At 38.6% G+C, this 21442-nt stretch overlaps 1 protein-coding gene across 1 annotated transcript; it reads left to right on the top strand.

The window, feature by feature from the left end:
• The first annotated feature begins 290 nt into the window (after window positions 1-290).
• On the top strand, window positions 291-947 carry LOC134585821 (ubiquitin-conjugating enzyme E2 A-like). Its single transcript, XM_063441290.1, has one exon. The coding sequence runs from the start codon at window positions 386-388 to the stop codon at window positions 815-817; it is 432 nt and encodes a 143-aa protein (XP_063297360.1). The 5' UTR covers window positions 291-385; the 3' UTR covers window positions 818-947.
• Window positions 948-21442: the final 20495 nt, after the last annotated feature.

The raw sequence follows: 21442 nt of genomic DNA, 5'->3' as shown, positions 1-21442 counted from the left end.
TCTTAATTTTGATCTTTTAACTGTATAGTAAGTAACTTCTTAATTTTCTATCCCAATGTGGTATTGCCATAAGGATACTAATTAACATACAAAGGGAACTATGTGCTTAGGAGCTCCCTAATTTGGTATCCTTAAATAAAGCAGTCCCACATAATTATACCAACAGGGGGGAGCTCCCGGAAGAGCAGAGCGGTGCCTAGTTCCTGCCGCCGGCCTCGGACAGGTTTCCAGAGGAACACAGGGTTTATTTATATTTCGGGGAAGGCGGGTTCCCGCCTTTGTTTAAGCTTAGCTCCGCGGATGGTTTCCGTTACCAGCCGCCCCCGGCCCCCTATTGATATATTACCGGTTACTGTGACATGTCCACCCAGCCAGACGGCACCTGATGAGGGACTTTAAAAGGCTCCAGGAGGATCCCCCTGCAGGGGTGAGCGGTGCCCCCTCTGAGAATAACATCATGGTCTGGAACGCAGTCATTTTTGGGCCTGAGGGAACACCCTTTGAAGATGGAACTTTTAAACTTACAATAGAATTCACAGAAGAATATCCAAATAAACCACCAACAGTTAGATTTTTGTCCAAAATGTTTCATCCCAATGTTTACGCTGATGGCAGCATATGTCTGGATATTCTTCAAAATCGTTGGAGTCCAACTTATGATGTTTCTTCAATATTAACCTCTATACAGTCATTGCTGGATGAACCAAACCCAAATAGTCCTGCAAACAGCCAGGCAGCTCAGCTGTACCAAGAAAAGAAACGTGAATACGAAAAGAGGGTCTCCGCAATAGTAGAACAGAGTTGGCGTGACTGTTGACCCTTGCCCTTGTTTATGAACACTCTGAACGAGAGGAAAATATATATATGAAGTGTCTGAGTGATCTTCCTCTTGCTAGAATCTTTGCATTTATATTGACCGCAAAATTGGCTGTTGTGCTGTCACCACCTAACCTGGCCCCCGGCTGATGCATTCATTTATATATATATATATTTTTTTCACTTATATTTTTTTTTCTTCTCCACCTCCTACTCCCACCCCCCCACCCCCCTCCCTTCTTGGACACCTGAAATTCATGTTGCAGTCAAATGTACCATATGTGGGTTACTTGCAAAACTTGCATCATTTATATATTGTGTGTATATAATTTGTTTTTAATTTGTTGAGCAGTTAATTTCACACCTCTGATCGTTAAAAAAAAAAATCCCCATAGTTTAACAGGCCATAAAATGTCTGTTTTGTAATAAAATGAACATGAATAATGTGTTTATACAGGATAACAATCTTCTTGAGAAATCCTTTTTACATTTGGAATACAATCTAAAGTACAGAGCCAAGGCGGTATTAGACTTCAATTTTAAATAGCTTTTCCACTTTTTTTTTTTTTCATTTAATCGTCCTCTCTTCTTCAGAGGCAAGGAAGTATAAAGGTTTGGGCTAGACAACACTGTGTCAAGGCTAGTGTTTTATAGTTATTAAACAGTTTATTTTTGCATATCGCAAAGTGTGTGCAGATATGAACTGCTAGAAACATGTCTGTTTAAACCTCCAGAAACAAATTTGTACTGCGAATACATCCGATTTGTCAATCATTGGAACATTGATCAAGGGACTCTCAAATGCATTGCAAGTTGTGACCTGCCCAAAGCATTGCTCTTGTAACATTTTGGTGTGCTGTAGAAATGAAGGGTAAAATGAGTCTACTCGGCTTTTTAGATTCACTGCTTTGTGCCGTTACTAGTAGTGTTGCAAGCCACAAAACAAACTTTTTTTTGTTGTTTTTTTTGAGGATTTTACACATTCTTTATAGGTTTATGCTTTTGCACAAGTAACCCATGTAAAACTGTACATTCTCTAAACTTGTAAATAAAAGTGTATCTACCAAAAAAAAAAAAAAAAATAATAATAATAATTATACCAACAGGGAGTTATCTGCTAAACAGTTGAAAGATCGCAAATTTAAACAGTTGAAAGTTACGCAAAATTCCTCATCTGCTAAATTGCTGAAAGATTAAAATTAAGGAAAGAGCTTTTCTTAAGTTTGATCTTTCAGCTGATAAGTAGAAAGCTATCTAATTTGGAATCGTTAAGTAACCCATGTAAGGATTGCAAGGTAGGGAGTTATCTACTGAACAGCTGAGAGATCAAAAATAAGAAAACCCTTTACTTAATTTTAGTCTTTCAGCTGTTTAATAGATATCTGCCTATATTGGTAAACTTACGTGGGATATTTAAGGATACAAAATTAGAAATCTATCTACTACACAGCTGAAAGTTAAAAATTAAGAGACATTTTCTTAACCCTTTCGGGACGGAGTCAATAGTACACATTCTGATCAAAACAAAATGTAAACAAAAACTGGAATTTGCGCTATTTGTCTGTTCACCCGTAATTCACCTCTTTCATATTAAATGCACCCACACTTATTATATATCATTTTGTTCAGGAGAAACAGGGCTTTCATTTCATATCAAATATTTATATATGAAACATAATTTATTATGAATAAAATAAAAAATGTTGTGAGAAATGTAAATTTTCGAAAACATTTTTTAGTTTCGCCTGACATTTTAGCTGTAAATGTCATAATACTGTTAGCTTTTACTGCAAAACAAAGCACATATTTGGATTCAGCAAAGTCTCACAAGTACAACAGTAGCCCCTGTTAACAGTTTTTACGGTGTTTTGGAAAGTTAAAGGGTCAAATATAGCCCATTCCATTTTTGCATTTTTTTCACATTAAAATTTGCCAGATTAGTAATGTTACCTTTGAGACCATATGGTAGCCCAGGAATGAGAATTACCCCCATGATGGCATACCATTTGCAAAAGTAGACTACCCAAGGTATTGCAAGTGGGGTATGTCCAGTCTTTTGTATGTGTGAAAATGCAGAAAACGTCACTTTTACTAAAAATATCATTGTTCTAATACAAGTTACCATTTTGAAACACTAATATTTGTGTTCAGCGAAGTCTCCCGAGTAAAACAGTACTCCCCATGTACAGGTTTTATGTGTCTTGGAAAGTTACAGAGTTAAATATAGTGCTAGCAATACAAATTCTCTGCACTTTTTGCCTGGGTTGTCAGGCATGTCAAACAAATTTTAACTAATTAAATCACATAATTATGTTAAAATATTACTTAAATATACATGTAGAATTTTAATATATAATATATATACATATATATGTATTTAAAGTTTATGTGTACACTTATGTAGTTATTTATGTAATTATATATATTTATCTGTATATATATATATATATATTTGCAGTTATTTGTATTTTATATATAGATAGATATAGAATGTCATTCTAAGTGTATTTTGTTACCAATATATATATATATTTATTAATAACAAAATACAGTTAGAATGAAATTACATATGTATATATAATTTAGTATTATTATTTTTAAAATATTTTATTTATTTATTTTATTATTTTATTTATTATATATATATATATATATATATATATCTTATATATATGTAACGTCATTCTAAGTGTATTTTAATATTAATATATATACTAATATTAATATTAAAATACACTTTGTATGATGTTACATATATATAATATGTATATATATAAAATATATAATATGTATATATAAAAATACTTTTAATTTCATTTTACACTTGTCTAACAGTAAAATACACTACGTATGACGTTACATATATATATATATATATATTCCAATGTTATAATAACTTACTTTTATTCTGAGAAGTGAATTACATGTGAAGAAAATATCGTAAATCGACGTTTCGACCCCTATAGGGCCTTTTTCAAGATCAATCTTACAGTGTACAACCATGCATATATATAGGTGATTACTAATAGTCACTTACCTAAACGGTGTGTGTGAACAAAGCTGCCGCTCGAAAATCCGAAACCCGGAAGTGATTCGGTGTCACCACGTGACTACGCGTGATGACGCGTGTGCGTCGTTGCCAAGCAACGAGTCTAAACCAAAACATAGCCTCCGATGGAATATATATTCCGCGAGCTGCAAACAGCTCTAGGGGGGCTCAGAAGTGATCCTAAGTGCCAGTGACTGAGTGATACCCGCCAATAGTAATTGGCAAAATCAAACCCTGCTTCCCCATGGAGGATTACGGAAAATCATTATCTAGACTGTCCGAGAGGAGATCGAGGACTACAACCTGTAGTGACATCACACGTGAAGAATTGTTAAAGTGACAGTGCTAATGAAAACATTCTAAAATAAAGAATTAAAAATAAAGACGTCCTACCAAATCCTCCTCAGGCAGTCATACTAAATCTAACTCTAAGAATACTATGGTGCCTATTTTTATATGTGTTGCTGTGTGCATATATAATGCCACTTTGTAAACATATATATTGTATCCTAATACATAAGTGGAGCATATATTACGTGCTAATGTATAGTAACAACTTAATATGCAAATTTTTACCGATAATCAATATTTAAACCATAATCCACTTCTATTATGGGCCTGTTAAATGTGTAATCATAAACACAATTAAACCATACTAGACTCTATGGTATGCCTAATAAATGCCTTTCTTGTTACTTAATTTTATTACTTAAGGTAACGAGTCAATTGTTGATTCAGTTAGTAAATTATAGTACTAGGGACTTAGGTATTAAACCCACTACGTCCGGGTGCTTGTAATCTAATGGATATATAAATAATGATGTTTCAATTCGCATGATAATCACGCAAATCGCTATAGTTACGAAGCTATCAAAAATTATTACTAGACTAGGCATGCCACGAACATCTATATTTCCTGGTTATATTAATAATTTAAGTAATAAAATTAAGTAACAAGAAAGGCATTTATTAGGCATACCATAGAGTCTAGTATGGTTTAATTGTGTTTATGATTACACATTTAACAGGCCCATAATAGAAGTGGATTATGGCTTTATATTGGTTATCAGTATGTACTCTGCAGTACGATATGTGGACACTTAGTGCATAAAGTTGCACGGGCAATACTATATGGTTTAAATATTGATTATCGGTAAAAATTTGCATATTAAGTTGTTACTATACATTAGCACGTAATATATGCTCCACTTATGTATTAGGATACAATATATATGTTTACAAAGTGGCATTATATATGCACACAGCAACACATATAAAAATAGGCACCATAGTATTCTTAGAGTTAGATTTAGTATGACTGCCTGAGGAGGATTTGGTAGGACGTCTTTATTTTTAATTCTTTATTTTAGAATGTTTTCATTAGCACTGTCACTTTAACAATTCTTCACGTGTGATGTCACTACAGGTTGTAGTCCTCGATCTCCTCTCGGACAGTCTAGATAATGATTTTCCGTAATCCTCCATGGGGAAGCAGGGTTTGATTTTGCCAATTACTATTGGCGGGTATCACTCAGTCACTGGCACTTAGGATCACTTCTGAGCCCCCCTAGAGCTGTTTGCAGCTTGCGGAATATATATTCCATCGGAGGCTATGTTTTGGTTTAGACTCGTTGCTTGGCAACGACGCACACGCGTCATCACGCGTAGTCACGTGGTGACACCGAATCACTTCCGGGTTTCGGATTTTCGAGCGGCAGCTTTGTTCACACACACCGTTTAGGTAAGTGACTATTAGTAATCACCTATATATATGCATGGTTGTACACTGTAAGATTGATCTTGAAAAAGGCCCTATAGGGGTCGAAACGTCGATTTACGATATTTTCTTCACATGCAATTCACTTCTCAGAATAAAAGTAAGTTATTGAAAAAAAGTCCTGTGAGTGCACCTTATTATAACATTGGAATATTTATACCTACGCTGAGGTCTGCACCCAGGCAAGAATATTGGAATTTTTTTTGAAAAGGGTGAGTGCCAAGTTTATCTCTTTATATATATATATATATATATATATATATATAAGATGTATGTGTATATATATATTTTATATATACATATATACACATTTAATTTATTTTAAAACATGTTTAATATTTTTTTTTACACTTCCCACCAGCAGGGGGACTGTCTGACATTTCAGACAGTCCTCCTGCTGGCAGATCCAAAGCCAGCTATAGGGGGCCATGTGATCGCTCTTTGAGAGCGATCACATGGCCCCCGGGGGCCTCATTTGCCAGGGGAGGGCTGCCTGGGCTGTCAGGCAGCCCTCCAGAAGAGGATTGTGGCGGACGGGAGTAAATCGGAGCTGCTGGGGGCTTAAGCCGTTACGGCGTTCTATGCCGCCGCAATGGCTTTAAAGCCCATTTAATGCGGGGTTAATATTGATCTTTCAGCTGTTTTGTATAACTCCCTAATTTGGTATCCTTATCAAAACTAATTGATCTATTACATTTAATTTTGGTCTCTATAGATTAGTTTGTTTTGATTCCATTTGTTATTTTTAGATCTGGAAATTAGTTTTGTCTGAAATCCAGACAAAATGAATTGCACACCCCTATTAAAAAAGATAGCTTGGGGGCGTGGCCACGCAACGATCCGAGATGGACGCGTAAGCCACGAGCTCCTGCACCCGAGACACAATATAGCGACTATACCGGCGAACGAACGTTCTTAACGGACCCACCTCAGTGCCCAGCTACCATGGCATACCGCTCGGCTAAAAACCGGCTAAATACCAGACAAAAGCAAGCGGACCTGCAAATCTCCGCTCTCACTTCGCCACGGAAACAAAATCAAGATGGCGCCGGCAGTCCGCCCTCTCCTGCTTCTTGCTCAGACAGGAGCGACAGCACGTCCATCTCCACACGTGCCTCAGCACCAGCCACAGATTCCTCTATACAGAAGATGCTATCTGAGCTAAAAAGCTCTTTGCAGAGCGAATTCTCCAAACTAGCAAGAGACATTAAAGCTGATATCCAGGCAATAGGTGAGCGCACAGCACACTTAGAGGAAAAAACTGACGAAATCATATCTGCACATAACACACTAGCAGATGCTAATACAGACATCAATACTAAACTAGAATTGCTGACAGACAAAGTGGCTGATCATGAGGACAGAGACCGGAGGAGCAATGTCAGAATCAGGGGCATCCCTGAGGATGTCTCCCCACAGGACTTGCCAGCCTTTGCAGCAGACCTCTTCCATGCAGTGTCCCCAGACATATCCCCAGCGGAATTGCTCTTGGACAGGATACACCGTCTCCCGAGGCCACGAAACCTCCCACTAACTTCCCCGCGTGACACTATAGCGAAATTCCACTACTATACGTCCAAGGATAAGATTATGAGAGCCTCACGGCTACTCACAGAATTGCCAGGCGATTTTGCAAAGATAAAGCTGTACACTGATCTCTCTGCCACCACGCTCCTGAAGAGAAAAGCCTTGGCACCTATCACAACAGCTTTGCGGAATGCGAATATCGTATATAGATGGGGATTTCCAGCCAGGTTAATGATAAGAAGAAATGGTGTGGAGAAACATATCCTCACCGTGGAAGAAGGCCACAAGCTACTCAAAGAGTGGAATGTCCCACAACAGATTCAACGCGACACAGCTATACAGAACCCAATGCAGCGCTCCCCAGTACAGATCTCAAGGGACTGGACCACCGTCCCCACAGCCAAATGACTATGCACCCCCTTGACAGACTTGTCTGGAACATGAAAACGTTCTCCGGCCCTGCTCTGCCACCGAGAACGACGCAACATAAACTTTACATTGTGTTATAATCGTAATGACACACTGGGATGCTAACACTGCATATACCCCTTGTGCCACAGCATACCACCTCAGGTCTTATACGTTTTGTTATGTTTTGTAATGTTATATCTGTTATGGAGTGTTACAGAAATTTTATACCAGGGTGACTGACACTGCCTAGACTCCATAGGCTTCTCCCCATATGTGATTACCTGCATATGCCTGGCACCCGATATAACTGCATGAACCCTTTCGACTAACAATATCAGTCTCTTGCAGGTTAATGTAAGACCTCCCCCATTAGGCCAACACCGGCCTTATCTATGCCGTCAATACTCCTTCGCACCCCCCCTGACGGCTTATTGTATATAGTTCAAACGATTTTGACGTTTCTCTGTTTTACCCCCTTACCCCAAGCGTCACACTTCAGGACAAAATGTCTCACACATGTAAAACGCCACACATATGTTCGAAGGCAAAATTGTGTACCCCTACTCTACCCTGCTTACTTTTTTCTTGTCACTCAAAATATTAATACATGGTATCATTCACACCGATTGCTACTGATACTAACCCACTGTACCCAAAAAGTACGAATCGCAACCTGTATTGACATGCCCATCTTGAACAAAAATATGACTGGGAGAACCACAAAAGAGAAATTCATACTGGGTATAGCAACCTCTACCAAGATCGCAAAATGACACTTACGATCTTATCACTAAATGCTAAAGGTCTAAATACGCCCCATAAAAGGCGACTAGCTTTAACGGAGGCTAAAAGAGCAAATGCCTCAGTGGTTTTTTTATCAGGAAACCCACGTTAGATGGGGTCATAGGCCCAAACTTAATACCGCCCTTTTTCCCAATGATTTTCCACCCTGATTAGCAGAGACGTGTCCTTCTCCCTAGTGAAGAAAATAGGAGATAAACAAGGGAGATACCTGATTATTCAATGCTACATTAATAATAATCCATATACCCTGGTGAACATATACGGACCTAATGATAATCAACATGATTTTATTGTAAAGATGTTTAGTCTACTTTCCTTATACAAGTTTGGAGATGTTAGTGTAGGGGGTGATACTAATTTCTTGCTGAATGCCTCCACGGACACCTCAGCACGCCGCCCAGACTACACGAAAACAGCCAAGCAATTAGTGACCTTGACCTCCAAAATTATGCAGACAGTCCTCAGCCATGACTATGTGGACCCCTGGAGAATACTTCACCCCGCTGACATTGATTACACTTTCCATTCCGCAGTACACAACACATACACGAGGATAGACAGATTCTTGGTACCTGCCACACTTTTAGACAAAATCCAAAAAGCCACAATAGGACCCATAACATGGTCGGACCATGCCCCCATCTCGTTGATTATATCGGAACAATATCCATCTAGGGGTCAAGGCACGTGGAAACTCAATGACACGTTGCTTACAAACCAAGACAATGCAAACACTGTACAAAAAGACATAGCTGCCTACGTCACTAACAATCTTCCAGAGGACACAAGCGTAGCAACGGTATGGCAGGCACATAAGGCCGTCATCAGAGGCACACTTATCAAATTAGCTAGCTACCAGCAAAAGCAACGTAAACAGCGATATATCCAACTCATAAATAACATCACTGATCTCACACATAGAAACAAATTGCAACCATCTAGAGACACTCAAAAACAACTACTTATCCTGCAAAAAGATCTCCAGCATTTAGAACTGGAAAAAACTACATATCTTCTACAAAGATATAAACACAAATTCTTCGCTAATGGGAACAAAGCAGGGGCCTTACTAGCAGCACAACTCAGAACCCGTTCCCAACATTCGAAAATTGCGCATTTATTGAATTCCCGGGGAACTAAGATAATGGACCCACAAAAGATAGTAGATGAATTCGCGTCCTACTATAGCTCTTTATATAATCTCGCAGACGACCCTGAAACAGCCCAACCCTCTCCGCATTCCATCATAGACTTTCTTCAATCTATAGATGTCCCCACCCTACAGACCACTGATCTAGCTGCCCTCTGCTCCCCATTCACTGTGGAGGAAGTAGAGAAGACCATTCAGGACTTGCCCAAACATAAAGCACCCGGACCAGACGGGTTTACTAACCTTTACAACCAAACGTTCACTAACCTTCTCTCACCACATCTAACAACCTTTTACAACACATGCTATGCCTCAGGGCGTATACCCAGCGATATGCTCGTAGCCCACATATCGACGCTACCCAAACCGGGCAAACCGCCAACCAGATGTCAAAATTTTAGGCCGATTTCCCTCATCAACACAGATGTCAAATTATACGCTAAACTTTTAGCCAATAGACTTTCCCAAATCCTACCCACATTGATCCATAACGACCAATCTGGGTTTGTCAAGGGTAGACAAGGCTCAGATAACACCAGGAAAGTCCTGAATATCCTTTCACATATGAGCAAATCTCATATCCAGGGACTAGTTTTGGCACTTGATGCAGAAAAGGCCTTTGACAGGGTTAATTGGGAATATATGCGGCTAGTTCTCCACAAATTTGGATTCCCAGACAGCCTCATAGGAGGGATTATGGCCCTGTACAATGACCCGTCGGCTCGAGTGTCCAACTCTGGTTTTCTCTCCAGGTCCTTTAATATTACTAACGGCACTAGACAGGGGTGTCCCCTATTGCCCTTGCTTTTTATCCTGTCTCTAGAACCACTAGCATCAAAAATCAGACAACACGACACAATCACTGGCATTGACATCAAAGACCGCACATTCTGCCTCTCTGTGTTCGCAGATGATATTCTGCTCACGCTGCGTAAACCTGAGGAGTCTGTCCCGGCTCTCATAAGACTGCTCCACCAATTTGGGCAACTGTCTTATTACAAGCTCAATCAGAGCAAAACACAAGCTCTCCCGGTTAACTTGCCTAATACACTGAAAATGCACCTTAAACAAACTTACTCATTTGACTGGAAAACGACCGACCTCATCTACTTAGGGGTTAAACTTGGACCCTCCCCCGAAGACACATTCGACCTTAACCTTAAACCTTTAATCCCACTGTGTAAAACACACATCCAGCAATGGAAAAAAGTGAAACTCTCATGGTTAGGCAGAATAAACACTGTAAAAATGATACTTTTACCTAAAATTTTATACAAATTTAGGATGTTACCGATATATGTCAAGCCACTATTCTACAAGCACCTCCAAACCGTGCTCTCCTCCTTCATATGGGACGCACGTAAACCGCGTTTAGCTATGTCACTGCTCCAGAAGCGGACAGAACAAGGAGGTTTAGGTTTCCCAGATGTGGCCAAGTATCACAAAGCATCTATCTTGGAAGCCGCAATCAACCTCCACTCTCCCAGAGGTACCTTCCAATGGGTAGATATGGAACACGACAATGCCCCGGGAAAATCACTAATACCGATCCTGTGGACACCAAAGCCACTGAGACCACGCACACCACACCTATATCACACCTCAGTCCTCACCATCAGCACTTGGGACAATCTACACCGTGCTAGGGTAGCAGTAACTAAATTCCACCCAAAAGCGCCAATATCAGCGCTACATTCTCTAAACCCAGCACTGACACTAAACACATGGACAAAACAGGGGGTTAAACACATAGGAGATACGTTCCACAACCACCAGCTCATGCCTTTCCCAGACCTCCAGCGAAAATATGGACTAACGAACTCATCCATATTCCAATATCTCCAACTTAAAAGCATAACCACCCACAACGTACTCACACGATCGGACATTGCACTACAAGATACTCACTTGATCGACCCCATATATGACCGATGTTGGCAGAACCCAACTAAGCCTAAGTCGTTATCCCTGTGTTACAACTCATTGTTGGACAGAATAGATGCACTACCTTACCCTTTCGAAAGACAGTGGCTAGCAGAATACAAAGATTCTCCTACGGGAGATGCCTGGCTAAGATCCCTTACCGCACTCAAGGGTATTACCAACTGCCATACCCATGTAGAAGCGCATAAAAAACTGGTTTTCAGGTGGTACATGATGCCCATCAGACTACATAAGATTTACCCCACAGTACCAGCAACCTGCTGGAGATGTGCAAAGGCTGAAGGCACGATGCTACATATCTGGTGGGATTGTCCACTCCTAACTCCACTCTGGAAGCATGTCAATGATACCCTCCAATCCTTTAAAGTCGACAACTTTACCCTAGACCCATCAATATGTTTGTTTTTGCTTCTTCCCTCCTCCCTCACCAAACCTATCAAGCAAGTGGTGATACTCCCCATCTTAGCTGCGAGAAATCTCATAGCCTTAGAGTGGAAAAAAAACACTTGCCCCACTAAACAACAATTGTTGGATAAAATCCATCAGTACTATATCTATGAACGCATGTCAGTAACTTCGCAGACACAACATCGGAAGTTTCAAGACGCTTGGGAACCATGGGCAAACATATATACCAAATTATCATCTAAAACTACCGCCTAGATCCTCTGAGACAGGACACAGTCCGCACGCACGCACGAATTGCAGGGAGGGACCCAGTGCCCCCACCTCTGCAATCAGCCCTACACCCAGACACTCCCATATATATAGCGGGACAAAAGAGGTCTTGAAACCAAAACCAAGTACCCTTCAGCCATACAGACAAAGGGACAAGAGAAGTGTTATTACTACGGAGTGAGAAATAGGCGATGGAGGGTTTCCGTATTTCCATATTTCCTCACCTTTCGATGCTCCTACAAAGGTATCAATGCTGATTGTTTAACCCCTTAAGGACCAACTTCTGGAATAAAAGGGAATCATGACATGTCACACATGTCATGTGTCCTTAAGGGGTTAAACAAATAGGTACACAAAATGTTACAGTGTGACAAGCTAAGTTAGTGACTCTGGTTACTTACCCTCCCTTTCCCCCTTTCCCACCATGACCCCTGGCCTTACCTTCCTGACAAGGCCACCCCTTCCACAAGACAGTTTCCCAATGACATCACAAGAAAACTCGTCTGACTAATGTACAAAGGAATTGAAATGTAATTATTGTATGCATAATCGAAATGGTTTGTACGAAATTGTGTATGTTCAAACGAGCATATTTAAAAAAAAAAAAAAAAGATAGCTTGGCCCACTGTGAAATGTGTGATGATGGTTTATATCAATTGACTTATCAAAATACAGTTATCTTTGCAGAGTACAGAAACGCTGTGCAGTTATTATTGCAAAATTAGCAATATATAAACATATCTAAACTTCTTTAAGAAAAAAACAAGTGTTCTTTATTAAGTTCCAAACATGTCAAATGATTAAAAACAAATGAGAATGGAAGTAACGAGATTTAGTGTAAGGCAAAGCGAATAGTTTTTATAGTAAGAACAATAAGGGTATTGAATTCTCTGCCTGAAGAGGTGATGCTATCAGAGTTTGTACAGATGCTTAAACAGCAAATGGATTAATACTTACAAAAACATAATATTCATGGATATCATTTCTAATTTGTGGAGTAATAGCTTCTTGATCCAAAGAGAGATATGACTGCCATATTAGGGTCGATAAATATGTATTTCCTAGTTTGTTGCAAAATTGGAAGGCACTTTAAACTGTTTTTTATGTGTTTTTGTTTTTTGCCTTCTTTAGAATCAACAGCAAAAACAGGTGTGAGAAAGGCTGAACTTGATAGACGAATGTCTCTTTGCAGCCTTTGGAACATTGATATAATGTGAATGATGAAGGGTGGATAAAAAAAAACACTTTTTACCTTTTTAACAGCCCCCTAATAGTATATTTATATAAATATCAACTAGAAAAAACACTTACATCTTCTATTATTATTATTATTTGCTGGAGGTCAGAGAGTAGAATTGTCACGTCTAAACATTTGTTATGAAGGAACACAACTGCAGATTTCGTATAGTTTGAATATTTATTATAAAAAGTAAAAGGTAAAGACTTTAATTCCAATTTACAGGTACTGTAGCTTTAAGTAGTAAACGATAACTGAAGTCCACAATTACAGGCACTGTAGCTTTAAGTAGTAAATGATAACTGAAGTCCACAGTTACAGGCACTGTAGCTTTAAGTAGTAAACGATAACTGAAGTCCACAATTACAGGCACTGTAGCTTTAAGTAGTAAACGATAACTGAAGTCCACAATTATAGGCACTGTAGCTTTAAGGAGTAAACGATAACTGAAGTCCACAATTATAAGCACTGTAGCTTTAAGGAGTAAACGATAGTAAATTGCAGACACTGAATTAATAAAGAGTCTCTTAGTAGAGTTAACGGTTTAGGTGATAAGTAATTACAATAGCTGTTCCATACTTTAACTGAAGCAAGACAGATGCAGATAACTGATATGCAGTATGAGTTGAAGTTAGCTGTAACGGGATTGTTTTTACCGAAGGACTTTGGAGACAGGTAATAACAGCTTTTAGATGCACCGCTTATCACATTGGTTTTACTTAGCTTCCGGCACATAGAACACTGGTTCCCGAGATCTCCTCAGAGGCGGATGAAGAGTGTTTAATCTTTAGTCGTGGATGAGGAGAGGTGAAGGGAACTTTTGCAGAGTCTTTCAGTCCGGTCTGGTAGTAGAGGCTGTCACAACGAAGTTGTAGCCGGGTTGTGAGTAAGGAACGTAGTTCAATAATCCAGCCTTGATCAGCTGGTGCAGTCAGATTAAATAGGCAGACCGTGTCATACAGGGGTGTGGCTAGGCTCCGTTGGACCAGGAAGTAAGAGGATACCATAGTTAAGGCATTACAGTACCCCCTCTCTAATGAGCAACCTCTGGGTGCTATTGATTTGGCTTAGAAGGGTTATGCTTGTGAAATTTGGAAATCAATTTAGTAGCATGAACAACAGAGGAGTTTTCCCATGTATCTTCATCAACACCATATCCTTTCCATCTGATGAGGTATTGTAAGGAGCCACGATGGATCCTTGAATCCAGTATACTTTGAATTTCGTATTCTTCTTCACCCTGGACCAATATGGGATCAGGAGAAGTAGTGACATTTCTTTGGAAAGGGTCAGGATGATGAGGCTTCAGCAAGGACACATGAAAAACAGGATGTAGCTTTAAAGTAGGTGGAAGTTTCAATTTAACAACATTACGGTTGATAACCGATATTATTGGAAAAGGACCAAGAAAAAGGGAACTTAACTTCTTTGATGGACGGTTTGTAGAGATGTTCTTTGAGGAAAGCCAGACAAGATCACCGATTTCATAAGAGGGTGAAGGTTGTTCCACCAAGAAGTCCATAGAAATGGATTGCCAAGGCTGTTCAGGAATCGGTAATTTCAGTAATTGACCGAATGGTCGATGATGGACATGTTTGGAGCTTTGGCATATAGAACAAGATTTGACATAAGATTCAATAGTTCGGTCTTGACGAGGCCACCAATAGTATCTCTTAAACAGTTCAAGGGTCTTTTTCATACCTGGATGACCTGCCAGAGGAGAATCATGAATAAATTCAAGTACTTTAATTCTGAAAGAGGGAGGTACATAAATCCGGTCTTTAAAATAGTAGAGACTGTTTTTCTTGGATAATTTCATTGATTTAGGAAGTTCAAGAGCATCTTCACTGAGATCTTTAATGTCGTCAATAAGAGAAGATAAGATTCCAATGACTGTAGGAGGAGGAAACTCCAGTTCGGTGTCAGAACAACATGAGGTTTTAGCTGGTTCTTTAGTAGACTGAAGAATTGGAATACGTTGCAAGCATGTTTTCTTGCAATAATCGGAATTAAAGGCAAGAGAGAAGGGAAACCATGAGATTTGAGGGTTGTGGTTCCTTAACCAGTTGATCCCTAATATAATAGGAAAAAATGGTGATGAGACAACATCAAATATAAGACTTTCAGTATGAGTATGATTGATGGTTACTTTTAGAGGGATGGATTCATTAAGTATTGGTCCCGATGAAATGAGGGACCCGTCAATCACTTTAACAGGTACAGAAGTTCTTTTACGAACACAAGGAATTTTATTCTTGGTTACAAAGGCTGAGTCGATGAATACTCCATTTGCACCAGAATCGATGATAGCTTCAGTCATAATTCTTTTATTGTCCCACTGTAATACAAGAACGATAGGGGACATTTGAGTATTTGCTGTAGAGGGAAGTACACTTAGGATGGAAGAGGCATGAGACTGCCTACTGCCTTTTATCCGTTTCAATGAAGGACAATCAGAGACTAAATGAACTTGAGAGGCACAATACATGCAGAGGTTTAATGTACGTCTTCGATTTTTCTCTTCAGGAGTGAGGGGACTTCTTATTATCCCTATTTCCATAGGTTCGATTGGTTCGGATGGGTTGTCAGGAGGCCTTGGAGGATGAAATGATTTTTTCCCAGTTGAAGTTGAGAGAGCCTTTTCGGTCTTTCTTTCTCTAAGCCTTCTGTCAATGTTGATCGATAGATGAATCAGAGCATTCAAAGTAGTAGGGAGTTCTATTCTGGATAGTTCATCTTTTACAGCTTCAGATAAGCCGATTCGAAACTGGTTGCGCAATGCGATGTCATTCCATTGCGTTTCTACTGCCCATCTTTTAAATTCAGCAATATAATCTTCAACGGGTCTATGGTTTTGTAACAAGGTTCTAATTGTTAATTCAGCAGTATTTTGTTTGTATGGATCTTCATAAAGAAGAGACATGGCTTTAAGGAATTCCTCCAGTGAATCTAAGATGGGGTCATCATTGTCCAAAAAGGTATGGGCCCAGGACATAGGTTCACCTCTCAGAAACGAGATAATTGAATAAACCTTAGATCTTTCTGTGGGATAAGATCTAGGTTTTAAAGCAATCAATAATTTGCAGGAATAAAAAAACTCCTTATATTTGGAACGATCACCATGGAATTTTTCAGGGTTACATACAGCAGGATCGCTAGCCGAGTGCAGAACAGTATGAGGAGTATGAGTTTGTAGATCTCTGACATAAGTGAGAATTCTTTCGTTAGTAACTTGCAGGTCTTGCACACCTTGGGCTAGTGTATCAACTCTTTGATTCAGCGTAGTTATAGTAGAATCGAAATCTGCTGGATCCATTACAATGGCTGGATTATTCTGTCACGTCTAAACATTTGTTATGAAGGAACACAACTGCAGATTTCGTATAGTTTGAATATTTATTATAAAAAGTAAAAGGTAAAGACTTTAATTCCAATTTACAGGTACTGTAGCTTTAAGTAGTAAACGATAACTGAAGTCCACAATTACAGGCACTGTAGCTTTAAGTAGTAAATGATAACTGAAGTCCACAGTTACAGGCACTGTAGCTTTAAGTAGTAAACGATAACTGAAGTCCACAATTACAGGCACTGTAGCTTTAAGTAGTAAACGATAACTGAAGTCCACAATTATAGGCACTGTAGCTTTAAGGAGTAAACGATAACTGAAGTCCACAATTATAAGCACTGTAGCTTTAAGGAGTAAACGATAGTAAATTGCAGACACTGAATTAATAAAGAGTCTCTTAGTAGAGTTAACGGTTTAGGTGATAAGTAATTACAATAGCTGTTCCATACTTTAACTGAAGCAAGACAGATGCAGATAACTGATATGCAGTATGAGTTGAAGTTAGCTGTAACGGGATTGTTTTTACCGAAGGACTTTGGAGACAGGTAATAACAGCTTTTAGATGCAACGCTTATCACATTGGTTTTACTTAGCTTCCGGCACATAGAACACTGGTTCCCGAGATCTCCTCAGAGGCGGATGAAGAGTGTTTAATCTTTAGTCGTGGATGAGGAGAGGTGAAGGGAACTTTTGCAGAGTCTTTCAGTCCGGTCTGGTAGTAGAGGCTGTCACAACGAAGTTGTAGCCGGGTTGTGAGTAAGGAACGTAGTTCAATAATCCAGCCTTGATCAGCTGGTGCAGTCAGATTAAATAGGCAGACCGTGTCATACAGGGGTGTGGCTAGGCTCCGTGGAACCAGGAAGTAAGAGGATACCATAGTTAAGGCATTACAAGAATATACACAAAGTGAAAAAACAAACAACTAGCTTGTAACTCAAGCCATGCCATGTTAGCATCCCATCCACCATTTGCACCATGTGGGTGTCTCAGCCTTGTTGAATTTTAACCCCTTAACGCCGTTACGGCGTTCTATGCCGTCTCGGCTTTAAAGGGCAAATCAGGCGATCACATCTGTGGATCTGCCAGCAGGAAGACTGTCTAAAATATCAGAAAGTCCCCCTGCTGGTAGGTAGTGTAAAAAAATAATATTAGACAAGTGTAAAATTAAATTAAAAGTATTTTTATATATATAATATATGAATATATATTATATATATACATATTCTATATATGTAACGTCATACAAAGTGTATTTTAATATTAATATATATATTAATATTAAAATACACTTAGAATGACGTTACATATATATAATATGTATATATATTATATATATAATAGATATATACACATATATTATATTTACACGTATAAGTACAATAATAAATAAATAAAATAATTAAATAAATAAATAAAATATTGAAACAAAATTTAATATAAATTATATATTCATATGTAATTTCATTCTAACTGTATTTTGTTATTAATATATATATATTGGTAACAAAATACACTTAGAATGACATTCTATATATATCTATCTATATATAAAATACAAATAACCGCAAATATATATATATATATATATATATAGATACAGTTGCAAGAAAAAGTATGTGAATGATATGGATTTCTGCACAAATTGGTCATAAAATATGATCTGATCATCATCTAAGTCACAACAATAGACAATCACAGTCTGCTTAAACTAATAACACACAAAGAATGAAATGTTTCCATGTTTTTATTGAACACACCATGTAAACATTCACAGTGCAGGTGGAAAAAGTATGTGAACCCTTGGATTTAATATTTGGTTGAACCTCCTTTGGCAGCAATAACTTCAACCAAACGTTTCCTGTAGTTGCAGATCAGACGTGCACAACGGTCAGGAGTAATTCTTGACCATTCCTCTTTACAGAACTGTTTCAGTTCAGCAATATTCTTGGGATGTCTGGTGTGAATCGCTTTCTTGAGGTCATGCCACAGCATCTAAATTGGGTTGAGGTCAGGACTCCGACTGGGCCACTTCAGAAGGCGTATTTTCTTCTGTTTAAGCCAATCTGTTGTTGATTTACTTCTATGCTTTGGGTCATTGTCCTGTTGCAACACCCATCTTCTGTTGAGCTTCAGCTGGTAGACAGATGTTCTCCTGCAAAATGTCTTGATAAACTTGGGAATTCATTTTTCCTTCGATGATAGCAATCCGTCCAGGCCCTGACGCAGCAAAGCAGCCCTAAACCATGATGCCCCCACCACCATACTTCACAGTTGGGATGAGGTTTTGATGTTGGTGTGCTGTGCCTCTTTTTCGCCACACATAGTGTTGTGTGTTTCTTCCAAACAACTCAACTTTGGTTTCATCTGTCCACAGAATATTTTGCCAGTACTGCTGTGGAACATCCAGGTGCTCTTGTGCAAACTGTAAACGTGCAGCAATGTTTTGTTTGGACAGCAGTGGCTTCCTCTGTGGTATCCTCCCATGAAATCCATTCTTGTTTAGTGTTTTACGTATTGTAGATTCGCTAACAGGGATGTTAGCATTTACCAGTGACTTTTGTAAGTCTTTAGCTGACACTCTAGGATATTTCTTCACCTTATTGAGCAGTCTGCGCTGTGCTCTTGCAGTCATATTTACAGGACGGCCACTCCTAGGGAGAGTAGCAGCAGTTCTGAACTTTCTCCATTTATAGACAATTTGTCTTACCGTGGACTGATGAACAGCAAGGCTTTTGGGGATACTTTTATAACCCTTTCCAGCTTTATGCAAGTCAACAATTCTTAATCGTAGGTCTTCTGAGAGCTCTTTTGTGCGAGGCATCATTCACATCAGGCAATGCTTCTTGTGAAAAGCAAACCCAGAACTGGTGTGTGTTTTTAATAGGGCAGCTGTAACCAACACCTCCAATCTCATCTCATTGATTGGACTCCAGTTGGCTGACATCTCACTCCAATTAGCTCTTGGAGATGTCATTAGTCTAGGGGTTTACATACGTTTCCCACCTGCACTGTGAATGTTTACATGGTGTGTTCAATAAAAACATGGCAACATTTAATTCTTTGTGTGCTGCTAGTTTAAGCAGACTGTGATTGTCTATTGTTGTGACTTAGATGATGATCAGATCATATTTTATGACCAATTTGTGCAGAAATCCATATCATTCCAAAGGGTTCACATATTTTTTCTTGCAACTGTAAATACATATAATTACATAAAAGATTACATTAGTATACACGTAGAATTTAAATACCTATAAATGTATATATATTAAAATTCAACGTGTATATTTAAATAATCTTTTAACATAATTATGTGATTTTATTAATTAAAATTTGATTGACATGCCTGACATCACAGGGAGAAAGTGCAGAGAATTTAATTTGCAAGCACTATATTTGACCCTGTAACTCTCCAAGACACCATAAAACCTGTACATAGGGGGTACTGTTTTACCGGGGAGACTTCGATGAACTGAAATATTAGTGTTTCAAACTGGTAAATTGTATTACAACGATGATATTTTAAGCAAAAGTGAAGTTTTTTGAATTTTTTACAAACGAATGGCACTTTTATGGACTATATTATTGTTGTAATATGTTTTACTGTTTTAAAACACTAATATTTGTATTTAGCGAAGTCTCACGAGAATAACAGTACCCCCCATGTACAGGTTTTATGGTGTTTTGGAAAGTTAGAGAGTCACATATAAGGCTTGCATTTCATTTTTTTTTTTTTCAATATATAGATTTTTATTGTTTTATAAAAAGTAACAATACAGAGTCAACTTAACATACAATGCAGTACAATATTGTTCAGAGTAGTACAAAGTAATACACAGTATATGGTGATAGCATGTGCAGTATCAGTACTGTTTCAGAACGCAAGTACATGACTTTATACATTTACACAACTACATGGGTGCATAATCCGTCTAAAGCATTAAATATATATAAGGATACTCATGTAGAAGTATTGCCATCAATATAACCTTGAAAGCTAGACAATTGGCACAATATTGTAGACATATCTGCTCAAAACCGCCTTCCACTTCTACATCATAAATATTTGCATGACGTACGTATCTAGTACACATTACACAGCAGCAGGAGAGCGAGTATTAATGCAAAATTTAAAAGAATGAAAATCAACTGTGGATATATCTCTGGGACACTTATAAACAAGGTGATCTACCAGCTGATTGGTATTGTGGAGCTATAGAGATTTAAACCAGGTTGTGAACTATGATCTCGAGATTCCCATGAGTAGGATTGTGGCCAGAACAGCCCACACTCTCCTGCTGCTGTATTAAGTAGCTGTGCACCATATACTAATCATGGATAAGAACATATTATAATCAATAGCATAAAAAAAAATACATAAAATAACCATAATAACAGAAAAGGGGAGGGATGGAGGGTGGGAGTGAGCGGTGGTCACAGCTTAACATGTGATATGTTGCGCTACATTAGAGTAGAACATAGTCATCTGTATAATTGTTGTGTATGGGCTTAAAAAGGCATGGGAGAATAATAGAGCAAAGTATAGTAAAGTAAGCCTAAAGTAAGATTGTGAAGAACTAGAGGATAACATGCCGCTAGTGCATCGCAATTACAGTGAAGCCTGAGAATCTATAAAAGACTCCCAATTTTTCCATGTATTCGAAAAGCGTGAGTTATTACCCCCTTTCGCCCACTCGTGTTCA

Source organism: Pelobates fuscus, chromosome 2, assembly GCF_036172605.1.
Source record: "Pelobates fuscus isolate aPelFus1 chromosome 2, aPelFus1.pri, whole genome shotgun sequence".
Lineage (NCBI taxonomy): Eukaryota > Metazoa > Chordata > Amphibia > Anura > Pelobatidae > Pelobates > Pelobates fuscus.
This window is presented reverse-complemented; position numbering and strand designations above follow the sequence as displayed.

Excerpts from the sequence above, each read along its gene's own strand:
- LOC134585821 (XM_063441290.1), top strand. The coding sequence starts at position 386 with ATGAGGGACTTTAAAAGGCTCCAGGAGGATCCCCCTGCAGGGGTGAGC.